This window comes from Schistocerca nitens, chromosome 9, assembly GCF_023898315.1.
Source record: "Schistocerca nitens isolate TAMUIC-IGC-003100 chromosome 9, iqSchNite1.1, whole genome shotgun sequence".
Classification (NCBI taxonomy): domain Eukaryota; kingdom Metazoa; phylum Arthropoda; class Insecta; order Orthoptera; family Acrididae; genus Schistocerca; species Schistocerca nitens.
Genome location: NC_064622.1, coordinates 355,918,713 through 355,934,386, shown reverse-complemented (window position 1 = coordinate 355,934,386; position 15,674 = coordinate 355,918,713). Strand labels below are relative to the sequence as shown.

Below are 15,674 nucleotides of genomic sequence, written 5' to 3'. Positions count from 1 at the left end.
TACAAACATACTGTCATTTGACCACTGATCAAGCATTCGTGGCTTTCAGAAACAACTGAAAGATTTGAAGGCAAATAAGTCAACAGGACTGCATGGGATGCCCCTTCAGTTTTATAAAGAGTGCTGTACAGTACTAGCCCCTTACCTAGCTTGCATTTATTGTGAATCTTTTGCCCAGTGCAAAGTCAACTGAAAAGCTCAGGTGGCTCCTGTATATAAGAAGAATAAAAAAAAACAGACCTGCAAAATTACAGACAGATATCTCTAACATTGGTTTACAGCAGAATTCTTGAACATATTCTCAGTTCGAATATCACACATTTTCATGAGACCGAGATCTTATATCCTAAATCAGCATGGCTTTAGAAAGCATTGCTCATGCAAAATTCAGCTTACTGTTTTTTTTTTTTTTTGCATTATGTACTGTAAACTATGGCTGAAATGAAGGGCAATAGGCAGATTATGTATTTATAGATTTCCAGAAATCATCTGACACTGTGCCCCACTGCAGTCTGCTAATAAAGGTATGAGCATATGGAATCGGTTCACAGATATGAGAGTGGCTTGAAGACAATTATTAAGTTACAGAACCCTGTATGTTGTGCTAGACGGCAAGTGTTTATCAGAGCGAAAGGTATAGTCAGCAGTGCCGCAGACAAAGTGTGATGGGACCGCTATTGTTCTCTAAACACATAAATGATTTGGCATACAGGATGGGCAACAATCAGTGGTCGTTTGTTGATGATGCTGTGGTGTACAGTAAAGCTTCAAATCTGAGTAGTTGGAGAAGGATACAAGATGACTTAGGCAAAATTTCTAGATGGTGTGATGAATAGCAGCTAGTTCTAAATGTAGAAAAATATATGTTAATGCGAATGAGCAGGAAAATCAAACTCTAATGTTCAGGTACAGCATTAGTAGTGTCCCACTTGACACAGTCACACCTCTTGATACCTGAATGTTATGTTGCAAAGCAATATGAAATGGAATGAGTATTCAAGGACTGTGACAGGGAAGGCGAATGGTTGATTTCGGTTTATTGGGAGAAGTTTAGGAAAGTGTGGTTCACCTGTAAAGGACACTGCATATAGGACACTAGTGTGACCTATTCTTGAGTACTGCTCGAGTCTTTGGGATCCACAGCACGCCATATTAAAGGAAGACATTGATGCAATTCAGATGTGATCTGCTAGATTTGTTACTGGTAGGTTCAAAAAAATGCAAGTGTTGCACAGATGCTTTGGGAACTCATATGGGAATCCCTGGAGCAAAGGCAGCATTCTTTTCAAGAAACATTGCTGGGAAAATTTAGAGAACAAGCATTTTGAAGCAGACTGCAGAACGATTCTGTTGCCTCCAACATACACTGCGTGTAAGGACAACAATGATACGAGAAACTAGGGCTCATACGGAGGGATATAAAAAGACGTTTTTCCATCACTCTATTTGCAAGTGGAACAGGAAAGGAATTGACTGGTAGTGGTAAAAAACATCTCCACAATGCACCGTACAGTGGCTGACAGAGTATCTACCAGGCATACCGGTATGAAATGAGCGTTTTTTTGTGAAAATGAAACACTAATTTTGAATTGAAAAGTAAAAACATTTTATTCAAAGTACTGACCATTGCTTTCTATACATTTTGACCACCTTTCAGGCAATTTGTGGACACCACGCCAATAGAAATGTTTGTCTTTTGAAACAAACCAATCAGACACACAATTTTCGACTTCTTCGTAGGAATCGAAGTGTTCCTCAGCCAATGCGTGTCCCATTGATGAAAACCAATGGTAGTCGGAAGGGGCCAAGTCTGGTGAATACGGCAGGTGGGGTAGCAGCTCCCAGCCAAGTGTTTTGATTGTATCCTGAACCAGTTTTGCTTTGTGTACAGGTGCATTGTCGCGTAAAGAAATTACTTTGCCATGTCTTCTGGCGCATTCTGGTCTTTTTTTGATCAATGCATAGTTCAAATTGATCATTTGTTGTCTGTAGCAATTAGTATTTACAGTTTCACCGGGTTTTAGAAGCTCATGATACACCACACCTTTCTGATCCCACCAAACACAGAGCACTGTCTTCTTGCCGAATCGATCTGGTTTTGCAGTCGACGTTGATGGTTGTCCCGGATTAACCCATGATTTTTCCTGTTTATGATTCTTAAAATAAATCCATTTTTCATCGCCAGTAACAATTTGAAGCAAAATTGATTTCCTTTCATTTCTTTGAAGCAAAATTTGACAAATGGTTTTTCAGTTTTCCATCTGTCTTTCATTCAATTCATGTGGCACCCATTTTCCACACTTTTGGATCTTTCCCATAGCTTTCAAACAGTCAGAAATTGTTTGTTGTGCAACATTTAGCATTGCTGCCATTTGCTTCTGACTCAAAGTATCATCTTCATCCAATATTGCTTGCAATTCGGCGTCTTCGAACATTTTTGGTGGTCTTCCACGTTCTTCATTTCTTACATCAAAATCATTATTTCTGAACCGTTGAAACCATCTTTTGCATGTTGCTTCTGATAGAGCATGATCACCATATGCCTCGACAAGCATTCAATCCAACTCTGCAGCACTTTTTTTTCAAATGAAAACGAAAAATTAATGCTTTCCGCAAATCATCACTTTCTGGTACAAAATTCGACATTGTTAACACGATGAAAACATATGATGATGTTTGTTCCATGAGTTGATGTATACTAAATATCTTTGACAGATGTCATACCAACCAAACAAACAAAATTAAGGCTTGTTCACAACAAATGTTCCCTATCAACACATTTGTATCTTAACGCTCATTTCATACTGGTACACCTGGTATATGGATGTACTCTAGGCAAGTCTACTAAAAAAGATTCACACTGTAAGCCTACAATGCATTTCTGAAAAGAGATCATTTGTTTTGCCACTTGCTTCTCAATGAACTCGGGTAGCCAGGCTGAATTTGCATGTCGACAAGGACGATCCAACAACAGAAGCACTTGGGAAATAGGAACTGCACACCAATCAACTGATGACGGCCATTTGAAAGCGTATGACTGACCAAGAGGTGTCAAAGGAACTGTTTCATCTAGCAGTCATGACACACACACACACACACACACACCACTGAGTGTCGTACATACTAGAGTATAACTCCTTCGCAATGAATGTGACGTACCACAGCTACTTGAGGACCAAGATATTTCTGCAATAACTCAGCTACATTTCTAACAACCGTGAAGCATTTTTCCACTTTTCTTACACACAATCTTCTTGTCTGTTTTTACAGTCCATTCATCTGATCCTTTCACTACTGCATTCCCTCACTTACACTGTATATAATAAAATCTTCAAGCCACACACACAACCCTAAGCAGGATGATTTATGTCCAAGTTCAGGTGTGTTAATAATAAACGAAAGAGAGCTGAAAACAGTGTTGCCAACATGCTCAGATTACACTAGAAATTAAATGGTAAATATGGCACACACTTTACACACAAAAAATTGCCCACTGTAATTGCACCAATGAATAACACAATAACCAAATAATATACTCTAAAATAGTCATAAAATTTGTGATGAGGAGGCCACGTAAATATTTTGTAAAAACTCTTAAAAATGCGATTTTTAAAATTTTTATTGATCAATACTTACAAAATACAGATAGCTGGAGCAGAGAAGACATTGTTACTAGTTAGACCAGTTCTCTCTCTCTCTCTCTCTCTCTCTCTCACCGTGTGTGTGTGTGTGTGTGTGTGTGTGTGTGTGTGCGCGCGCGCGCCTGTATACCAGGTGAAGCGAAATTCGCGCACTTGGGCTTCGCAGTGCAACTCCTCACAGGCCAGCGATAAAAGAATGTCTCTCACAAAATTTCACCCGGCAAGTACATCCGGCAGAAAAAGGATGTTAAAGAGTGGCAATCTGGCAACACTGTAACCACATGTATGGTAACTTCCTGTCAGCACATATTTGTCATGATGTACAGTTGGTGCAGTGGATAGAGTTTTGGGTTAGCATGCAGGATGTCGATGGTTTGATCCTGGGTTAAGGCATATGTTTTTTATTTGATAAATGTAGTCCTGGTGGTATGGTATCTGGCACCTTAATCATCAGAAGTGATTGCAGCAGGTCCTCTAGAAAACATTTGCACTCACATACTATAATCATAGAAATGGAAAATTGGTCAGCTTTGAAAGAAGCCCTTTCCACCTTGTGGGCGTGCATTTATTCGCACCACTTCTCCCACTAGATGTGAAACTTGTTTCCTTTGTACCCTCCTCCAACAGTCCCATTCATTATTACAAACTATTATTCTTGCCTTGTACAGGTCCATTACATTTTGTTAGGCCCTTACGTTACCAGCAGGACTAGCAATGTGCTTTGCAAATAACATCCAAACTTGGGTACTATTTATATGTGTTATCACCATGGTCCCACTAATTATGCCTTTCAACACTGAGTCTGGTAACCGCATACTGTCTAGTACATACACTATGTAATCAAAAATATCCAGAAACCCCCGAAAACACAAATTTTTCACATTAGGTGTATTGTGCTGCCACCTACACCATATCAGCAACCTCAGTAGTCATTAGACATAGTGAGAGCAGAATGGTGCGCTCCGCGGAACTCACCGACTTCGAATGTGTTCAGGTGATTGGGTGTCACTTGTGTCATACATGTGTACACAAGATTTCCACACTCCTAAACATCCCTACGTGCACTATTTCTATGTGATAGTGAAGGTGAAACATGAAGGGACACGTACAGCACAAAAGCATACAGGCTGACCTCGTCTGTTGACTGGCAGAGACCCCCAACAGTTAAAGTGGGTGGTAATGTGTAATAGGCAGACATCTATCCAGAACATCACACAGGAATTCCAAACTGCATCAGGATCCACTGCAAGTACTATGACAGTTAGGCGGGAGATGAGGAAACTTGAATTTCGTGGTCGAGCGGAGGCTTATAAGCCACACATCATGCCGGTAAATGCCAAACGACACCTCGCTTGGTCAAGGTGCGTAAATATTGAGCAACTGAACAGTGGAAAAACATTGAATGGAGTGGCGAATCATAGTACACAATGTGATGATCCGATGGCAGGGTGTGGGTATGGTGAATGCCAGGTGAACGTCAGTCATGTACCAGTGTGTGTGGTGGCAACAGTAAAATTCGGAGGCGGTGGAGTTATGGTGTGGTCATGTTTTTCATGGAGGGGGCTTGTACCCCTTGTTGTTTTGTGTGGCACTATCACAGCACAGGCCTATGTCGATGTTTTAAGCACCTTCTTTCTTCCCGCTGTTGAAGAGCAATTCAGGGATAGTGATTGCATCTTTCAACATGATCGAGCACCTGTTAATAATGCACGGCCCGTGGCTGAGTGGTTACATGACAGTAACATCCCTGTAATGGACTGGCCTGCACAGAGTCCTGACCTGGATCCTACAGAACGGGATGTTTTGGAACGCCGACTTCGTGCCAGGCCTCGGTGACCGACTTAGATACCTCTGCTGAGTGCAGCACTCCACGAAGAATGGGCTGCCATTCCCCAAGAAACCTTCCAGAAACTGATTGAATGTATGCCTGTGAGAGTGGAAGCTGTCATCAAGGCTAAGGGTGGGCCAACACCATATTGAATTACAGCATTACCAATGGAGGGTGCCACAAACTTGTACATCATTTTCACCCAGGTGCCCGGATACTTTTGATCACATAGTGTATCTCAATGCATTGTTATTATTATTATTCTGTCGATGAGACTGTGGAAACATCATGCCTATTACCATAAGGGAAACAGTGTAATTCGAAACCCAGCATTTCACAATTAGCGGTGTTGGGATGAATCATGCAGAACAATATCTGTCGGAGGGATAATGCGCGTTAGGTGAAACAGTGCACAGGACTGGTGGCGTGTTTATACTGTATGCGCTGTCCACCAGACAGGGACTAGTTGCAAGCGGAGTAACGCGCTGGCGACTGACTCCAATGTACATGTGTACACATATCTAATTTTCTCATTATGAACTTCTAAACCAGTGCGACAGACGTATGGCATACACAAATGATGAATATGTGGATATGCTTCTGGTCCTTGGTGCATTTGATAACCAGGCTGGTGTTGCCGCTCATGAATACGGTGCTAGATATCCTCGGCAACGCCATCCAGGTAAAAATGTGTTTCGTAATCTGGAGCTGCATCTTTGAGAGTCAGGTTCTCTCTTTCCATCATCGTGTGACAGAGGTCGCCCATGGACTCGCTGCACTCAAGCTACTGAGTAAGCTATTCTTGAGGTCATGCACCAAGAAGCAGCTCAGCAAATTACATGTAGCGTAGCAAGGCAGCTGCGTGTCTTGCAACACACAGTTGTTAATGTGCTGCACGAGCATGGGCTGCACCCCTATCATTATGCTTTCACGCCAACACCTGCATCCTGCAGATCGCTATTAGTGGATGCAATTCTGTGAATGGTTCCAACAACAACAGGAAACCAAGAATGACTTCACGAAAACCGTAATATGGTTGAATGAAGCAGCATTTACTTGTGAGGGTGTCTTAAATATGCACAATGTCCACCATTGGTGTGAAGTTAATCCGCACATCACCCGCGACTGTGGATATTAAGTTCACTTTTAGGTATAAACGTCTGGGCTGGAATATTGAGCGACAGGTGTTTGGACTCTTACATGTTGCCTGACCGGTTGACTGCAGAAAGGCATCATGCACTCCTCTCGAACTACCTGCCGTGTCGCTGGAAGATGTTTAGTGGAGGATATGGTTCCAATATAATGGTGCACCTCCACACTCTGGAATTAATGTGCAACAGTATTTGGATAGAACATTTCGGGGAAATGGCCCGCATGTGGAGGCCCAGTTGTATACCACATTCACCTGACCTAAATCGCCTGGATTTGTTCCTGTTGGGACACCTGAAGGAGCACACGTAGTCTACTCCGCCCATGAATGTGGAAGAATTGGTTGCACGTGTTCACGCTGCTCTTGTTACTGTGGACGCAGCTCTGCTGCGAAGGGTCCAGAGCTGTATGATCTGGTGGGTTGTGCAATGCTTGGACGTGCAGGGATGTCACTTTGAGCATCTGTTGTTCTGAGGATAACATAATCTGTTGTGGAGGTCATGTGGTCTTCAATATGGACATTATTATTGTCACTGCTTTGTAATGTGCGGCATCTGAGCGCTCATTTTACATGTAGTATAAATGACAAGTACATGTTGTGTTACTGTATTGTGCTATCATCTTTAGCAACTCGAAATTGACATTGTCTTTGTAGTTATTCTGTCCTATGACAGGTCATTCGTTTCAACCGTCTATTTCTTATTTGCCTAACCACATCTTTGTTATGTTCAGTGTTACAAAATGTTGTAAATTTAAGATATGTGCGACGTAAGAAACATTGTATATTACAGTATGAAATTTCAGAATGAAATCAGCACATAAAAGAAATGTGTCCCAACCCAGGATCGAACCCATGACCTCCTGCATGCTAATAAATAGTAGTGATCCATTCACTGGCTTTGCCAACTCACAAGCAAAATATAACTTTTCAACCAAACCTAGGCATAGGTCTACACGTAAGTCTGTAACCCACAATTCCATTAAAAAAAGTATAAGTCTATCATAAAACACACTCTATACTACACCTCCTGCCAATGGATCACCGTCTCTAATGACCCATGTAGTCTAGCAAACAACACAACCTAAGTCAACACTGATGACATATTATTAAAAAATATAGAACATACACACAAAACAAAAAGCTCTCCAACAGACCATCTATGTAACATAGGTCACACTTCAAAGAATTATGCCTACCAATGGCCTGTGTTGTTTACTAGACCCAATATTACTTGAACTATTTTTGGATACAACAGAAGAATCACAAAATAAAATTAGCTGAACCTACCAATGGTGGCATTAGTTGTGGTTAATGATGATGCCTTGAGAGAGGAAGAGGAGGGGGAGGAGTGAGGGGGTGGCTGGAGGGTTGGGGAAACCACTGAATGTTATATCACAGAAAGCTATACTTCTTGTTACAATGTGTATTTTACACACACTGGATTTTAATGAGTGGTTCATGTCTGCCATTTTGATGACATCAAGAATCAATATTTCAAAATCAGTTATGTTAAGAAATGGCACAGCAGCAAACTAGAAACGATTCTTGAAATCTCACTTTACATGCTGAATGCAAAAAACAAAAAAAAATTCTACACACGGATGATGTGTACGAAGAAATGACCACTGAACTTTGCTTCCGTGGCCAGACCTAACATTTTTCCTTGCTGTTTTCTATAGCATTATGACACATGTAAAATAACCTCTTTGACCTCAAACGAATGCTTCCGAACCTCATTCGGTCTTCAATATATTATATCATTTACCAACTGCCAATGTGTTAAGAAATATACAACATGTATTGTGGTGACAACAGGGCTGCAAATACTTACATTCAGCTGGAATCTTGTGATTTCTTCCTGTCCCATATTAATAACTAAAAGTTAATAGGCGGACATCCAAGCCACTTCTCTTTGTCAACAGTGAATCAAATGGCAATAACTTACAGAAGTCATACATCAAGCCAGAATTCATTACATAAGCACTGAACAAAGAATGAGATCCCGAATAAAATGCTGCTGTTTCAGAATATTTTCTGTACTGTGAACCAAATACGACTTAAAACTGCTCAAGACAAAATTATTTTATTTTAGATTCAATTTCTCCAATCTGATGTCATATTAAAGGTTATCTTGAGCAGCCGACTTCTATCAAACACTGGTTACAAACTGCACCACTGGGAATCTTGCCCAAGTGTAACAAGACAAAAAAAATGCCATTAAGTATATGACAAAATGAAAATACGGCAAACGTAATCGACGATTAAGTTCATAAAATAAAATTCTAAACGTAGAACAATGAAAGCTCATAAATCGCTTTCCAACTGGAAACGACAATGAACAGCTTCATGTCTCCTTTTGGAAGTTGATATCTTAGGGTGGTTCAATGACAATGAGATGGGTCAACCTCCCACATTATGCATTCTATGGCCATGGCTTAAACAATGCTTGGCAGAATGTAAAAACTTCTCACCATATCTTCATTATTTCCAAATGTTTCTTCGTATTCCTCCTTCGATAAAATCGGTAGTGGTTCATGGATACTAACTCTACTAATTTTTCCGTCGACCTCAAATTCAACCATTTTTTGAGCTTCTGCATATGTGAGGCCCTCTCTTGTTGGAGTGGTGAGCAAATCCGACGTTGCTGTTGGAGTACGAGTGATATGAGATCCCCGGCTTTTTTTCCTTCCTGCAACAAAAACGAACTTCATTACCAGCTAAAAAAAAACCGTAATTTCGGTGTAAATTTTGATAAAACTGAATTACCAGGAGTAGGTATGGAAGTCTGCGGCGATGAAGCATTATGGTCGAAATTCACCAAATGGTACTGCAAACCACAGAGACTTTTGTAAACTCTACCACATTCAGGAAGAGGGCATTCATAAGGTGGTTGTTTGGAAGTTCGTAACTTCCTACAAAATTCCAACACATCGAAATCGAGACCCATGGTACTGACATTTAATAACAAACAAAATAAAAGAAAGCACCAAATTGCACTCCCGCTGTGGTGAAATGATTATCGATTAGAACAATACGTCTTTATCTTTGTTTGTCACTACTGTTTTTAAATCTCTAACGAATAAATAACATAAACAAACAACTCATTGCTATCAAAATTCCCGTCTCCCATCACAGCCACCAACACACCGCCATGTTTTGGTTTAGCATCAAACAAAATCGATAACCATTTCCAAAGATTTGATGGGAACAACTACTTTACATCTTACCAGTTCACACAAGTACTTAAAATTGTACATGCATCCCCGCACAAGTATTCCAGTGACCAGTTTCTGTTTTCTGACTTATTATGCAATCCTTCTTAGATCATATGCTTACATTTTAACGAATTTTTACTGGCACGTGTTTCAAAGTTAAATCAAATTCATTGTATTTATTTGTTTCTTACTCCACCGGTCAATCTTTGATAAGGTCACAAGCATACAGAGTCTGTCAATTCATTTTTTATTTTACTTTATTTATAGTTTATATGACAATTCGAGTGATCTTTCTAAACAAATCAGTGCATAGCTACCAATATAACAAAAAAAATAGTAATAGTAGGCCATGTTTTCATCAGATATTCTATGACATAGCAAATTAAAATGAGAAATGAGTATCTGCATAGCTGTCCAATCTTACATTATATTAAGGTTTTTTCATCGTGAGTAAGAAACTCATCCAACATTTATTCCAGTAGAAATTGCCTCAGAGGCTCCCTAAATGCGGGATTGTTACCAAACTTACATTTAATATCTGGAGGGAGAGCATTATAAACTCTTGTTCCAGTGTATTGTACACCCTTCTGCACCATTATCAGATTTTTACAATCATTGTATTGCATTCATAATAACAAATAGCATATATATATATATATATATATATATATATATATATATATATATATATATATATAGGCTGTTTGATAACAGTCACTATTTCTTTTATACAGCCAGTATTTTTACTGATGAAAAGTATAAGTGAAAATATATATTGACGAGCAGTAAAAAGAATTTTCAGTTTCTGGAAAAGGTTAATACAACTATATCCAAAGTCTACATCACTCACTCATTATTCTTACAACACTTTTTCAGGCTAAGAATATTTTCTTTGCTAGTGATCGGTTTCCCCAAAATACCTCTCGCAGATAATAAGCAGGTATATGGCAAAAACCTATGACCTGAGTTTCTTTTGAAGATTTCTTATATGATGAGACTAGTTTACTATGCAGTCAGTCATAACACCCAGGAAATTTGTTGTTTCAATTCTTTCTATGGTCTGTGTGACACACTTAACAGTTATCTCTTACTCAGTTATGGCAGTTGAAGAGAATCCAATACAGTTAATTTTTTAAAAATTTAACAAAAGTCAATTGATAGAAAACAAATTTACTAAATCGATAACAATATTGTTAACATTTCCATGAAGATTTTCAGACATATGAGAATCAGTCATAATGTTGGTGTCACTAAAAAAATGACAAAACTTCACCGTAGCTTAGTACACTATGGTAGGTCATTTATAAATACCCAGAATCGCAAAGGACCAAAAATGGATCCTTGTAGCGCGCCAGATTTTCTGTTATGATGAAGCAACACCATTACAAAAGCGTTTATACTGTCTAACACTACTTTCAGCTCCCTATCTTTGAGGTATGACCGAAACTACTTGTTTGACACAACACTTATTCATAAAAGGTTAGCTTTCCATAATAATATTTGACGATTTATAGCTTCAAAGGCTTTCGATAAATCACAAAACAATCCTGTTGTCTCCATTTTGTCATTTAGATAATCCAGAACTTCATTTATAAAAGTGTAGATTGCTTGTTTGGTTGACAGACCCTTTCTGAAACCAAATTGTCTTTTGTGAGAGTATTAAATCTATCTAAATGTTCCAAAATTGTTTTATATGCGGGAGAATTTGGCCTGTAATTTATAATTTCTGTTTCTTCACCTTTCATGAAGAGGGGTTTCTCAACAGCACATTGGAGTCTGTCTGGCACAGTTCCTTGTTATTAGGATCCATTGAAAAACAGATTAAGTACATCACATATTGAACTATAGCAGTGTTTCAGCATATTGTTAGTGAAATTATCTACTGCAGTGGAGTTTTTGTACTCCAGATAGGTCAGTTGTTCTTTGAAAGGTTCTGTGACAGAACTAATTTGAATTTTATTGATATTTCTAGGGATAGTATTTTGCATTAGACTCAAGGCTTATTTACCAGAGCCCCGGCAACCTATTTGTTCTGACACTGACAAGAACTGTTTGTGGAAAATGTTGGCTATGCTTTCAGGATTTAATACAAGACTTCCTTCATGTTTTATTTTGAAGTCTTCTAAAGTACTTTTGTTTTCCTCCATCTATCATCTACCGATATGCCACATAGCCTTCATCTTATTATTAGAGTCAGCAAATTCTTCTTCATAATATAACGCTTTTGATTTTTGTACAACTTTCTTATGATCTCACAGTACATTTTATAATGAGCAATTTTTTGTGTCCTTAGGCACTCCAACTGCACTGAAAAGTTCCTTTTTTGTTTTGTACCACTGCTTAATTTTCTTTGTAGCCAGGATTTATTCAGGGACGTGCTAATATTATTTCTAAAAAATATTTTTGGGGAAACCTCTTCAAAGAGTGATGAGGATTCAATTATGAACATGTTAAATTTAGTGTTCAACTCAGTGAGCTTCTAAAGATTTGAAGTTGGGGATCGCTGTCTGGAGACGTGTTCTGGAGAGGTGTTCTGCCATGCGCCGGCCGGAGTGGCTGTGCGGTTCTAGGCGCTGTAGTCTGGAGCCACAAGACTGCTACAGTCGCAGGTTCGAACCCTGCCTCGGGCATGGATGTGTGTGATGTCCTTAGGTTAGTTAGGTTTATGTAGTTCTAAGTTCTAGGGGACTGATGACCTCAGAAGTTGAGTCCCATAGTGCTCAGAGCCATTTGAAACATTTTTTTTTGTTTTGCCATGCAGATTGAGAAGCTGTCCAGTCCAACATGGTCAGGTAGCCGATTCAAGACATGGCGACAGTGAAGCTATGGCATATATATATATATATATATATATATATATATATATAGAGAGAGAGAGAGAGAGAGAGAGAGAGAGAGAGAGAGAGAGAGAGAGAGAGAGAGAGAGAGACAGGCAGAGAGAGAGAGAGAAAGAGAGAAAGAGAGAGAGAGAGAGAGAGAAAGAGAGAAAGAGAGAGAGAGAGAACACACACACGTATATATACATACATATATATATATATATATATATATATATATATATATATATATATATATATATATATATATATATATATATTGTCTATCAAAGCTTAAGCCAGGTTCATAGCTGCAACAAACGTGTGGCCACAGCTAGTGGCATATTGCAGTTGCAATTATGAACATGTTACATTTAGTGTTCAACACAGTGAGCCTCTAAAGATTTGAAGTTGGGCAGTAGTGTTTAGTGGCACAACTTAAGAGATGCAACTTCTGTCATGCCAGAAAAAGTTCAGCTTGGTTTTTACTCGTGGTGCTGCTTACCTTTTACCACTGCTTCTTGGTGGCAGTACTTCAAAACATGAGTATTCTGCTGCACTTATCGTGGAGAAATTGCTGCTGTATTCCCTTTGATTTCAGTGTGTTCTGGTACACTTTCACAGTTTCTTGAACTACAAGAATAGCATCCTATGTTTGACTTTCTGCAGCAGTGTGTGTGTGTGTGTGGGTGGGTGGGTGGGCAATATCAGCAAACCAATGTCTTTTCTCACAATCAAAATATTTTTGGATGAATAAATAAATTAACTTCATATATGTAACCAAAAAAGCGAGTCATATAAACTTGGTGATTTGTGAGACCAAGAATTGTATAAATTGTGGATGATATGTAGGAAGTAGCTCCCGAGTGCGACTTGGCAATTATTAAACTATAAATTAGTTATTCGAAATCAACGTACACAATAAGATTCTAAAGCTTCGAAGATTGACTTGTCTGCAGATGATATTTAAATGCCAGCTGATGGTTATTTCGCTGTTGCAGGCGCCATTTTCGTCTCCAAGTGTTATTTCTTTTATGAATGTGTTTCTGGTCCCTGATTTATCTCTGTACAAAATCTGTTTTCGGATCTAAAATTTGCGTTTAGTCTTCATTGTATTTAACTTTTGTTCACAGCTCTAATACCATCACTTGCACTGTAACATCTATACTCGCCCATATGATTTCCATTGACGCCATATTGAAAGCTGTGCAACTACGTAAAATTTGTGGCATCCTGTGTGAATGGTAGCTCACGATGCCACTAACAAGCTGTGGAGCCATATTAGTTCCATGTGTGAACCAGTCTTTACTTTCAGATGTTACCCTAGTGGGAAGTCAGCTACTGATATTAGATGATAGTATGAATTTATGATATATTGAAGTTCGATTTTGTTATTGCTTTCAGTTTAAAAGTTTACATTATAATCCCCAATTATGACAATTTCATTATTTTTATGAAATAAAGCAGACTACAATAACATTATTTGAACCACAAAGATCATTAAGTTAGACCCAAGTGCCCTGCTGATTGTCACTACTATTACTGTTACTGCTGGGACACCTACTGTGACTACTTCTGCACAGGCTTAAAACTGTTGCCTTAAACATTATTTTCTTACATCTATAGATCTAAATATTACACTATTTTTAATAACTGTACCTACACCACCTCTATCCCTACACCACCTATATCCCTGTAATAGTGGATAGCTATGGTGTAGTTATCTAAATGTAACAAGTCTATGCTATTTATGATATGGCTTTCTGAAAAGCATAATATTTGAGCAATTTATTTCACTTGTGTTTACTGATAACTGATCTAAATGGATTTTGTTTTGGTGGATGTAAGACAAGTTATACTTTTTCATAATTTGTAAGTGTGTTACTGTAACTGCGTAGATTTCAGTCAAAGAGCTTAGACAAAGAGTAAATAAAACTTAAAATGGACTCCCAAATCTCAGACATGGACGTGTATCCGTGCAGAAACTAATGACACGTGTCAAACACACCAATGAAATAATTACCAGTAGTAAAATTATAATCAAAAACGAGGAAAAATTTATGGTGAATTTATTTTGAGATATATTTCTTCCTCTATACGAAAATCAGATTCAATATGCAAGATGATATGCCAGCTGATATTCAGTTACAAGTAACAACAGTACATCCATATCTACATACTGAGACCACTGAAGGATCTTTTCAGTATGGATCTACTAGAACGAATTGTACATCAAAATACACTCCTGGAAATGGAAAAAAGAACACATTGACACCGGTGTGTCAGACCCACCATACTTGATCCGGACACTGCGAGAGGGCTGTACAAGCAATGATCACACGCACGCCACAGCAGACACACCAGGAACCGCGGTGTTGGCCGTCGAATGGCGCTAGCTGCGCAGCATTTGTGCACCGCCGCCGTCAGTGTCAGCCAGTTTCCCGTGGCATACGGAGCTCCATCGCAGTCTTTAACACTGGTAGCATGCCGCGACAGCGTGGACGTGAACCGTATGTGCAGTTGACGGACTTTGAGCGAGGGCGTATAGTGGGCATGCGGGAGGCCGGGTGGACGTACCACCGAATTGCTCAACACGTGGGGCGTGAGGCTCCACAGTACATCGATGTTGTCGCCAGTGGTCGGCGGAAGGTGCACGTGCCCGTCGACCTGGGACCGGACCGCAGCGACGCACGGATGCACGCTAAGACCGTAGGATCCTACGCAGTGCCGTAGGGGACCGCACCGCCACTTCCCAGCAAATTAGGGACACTGTTGCTCCTGGGGTATCGGCGAGGACCATTCGCAACCGTCTCCATGAAGCTGGGCTACGGTCCCGCACACCGTTAGGCCGTCTTCCGCTCACGCCCCAACATCGTGCAGCCCGCCTCCAGTGGTGTCGCGACAGGCGTGAATGGAGGGACGAATGGAGACGTGTCGTCTTCAGCGATGAGAGTCGCTTCTGCCTTGGTGCCAATGATGGTCGTATGCGTGTTTGGCGCCGTGCAGGTGAGCGCCACAATCAGG

General features: G+C 39.7%; 1 protein-coding gene across 2 annotated transcripts in view; it reads right to left on the bottom strand.

The window, feature by feature from the left end:
* LOC126203349 (peregrin) overlaps positions 1-9,773 on the bottom strand; it is a 266,717-nt gene extending 256,944 nt beyond the window's left edge. For both annotated transcript variants that reach the window (XM_049937638.1, XM_049937639.1), the window contains exons 1-2: positions 9,386-9,773; positions 9,091-9,308 (exon numbers count right to left, since the gene is read on the bottom strand). In XM_049937638.1, coding sequence (XP_049793595.1) covers positions 9,091-9,308; positions 9,386-9,566 — 399 coding nt within the window. In that variant the 5' untranslated portion in view covers positions 9,567-9,773. The remainder of the gene's footprint in view (positions 1-9,090; positions 9,309-9,385) is intronic.
* Positions 9,774-15,674: the final 5,901 nt, after the last annotated feature.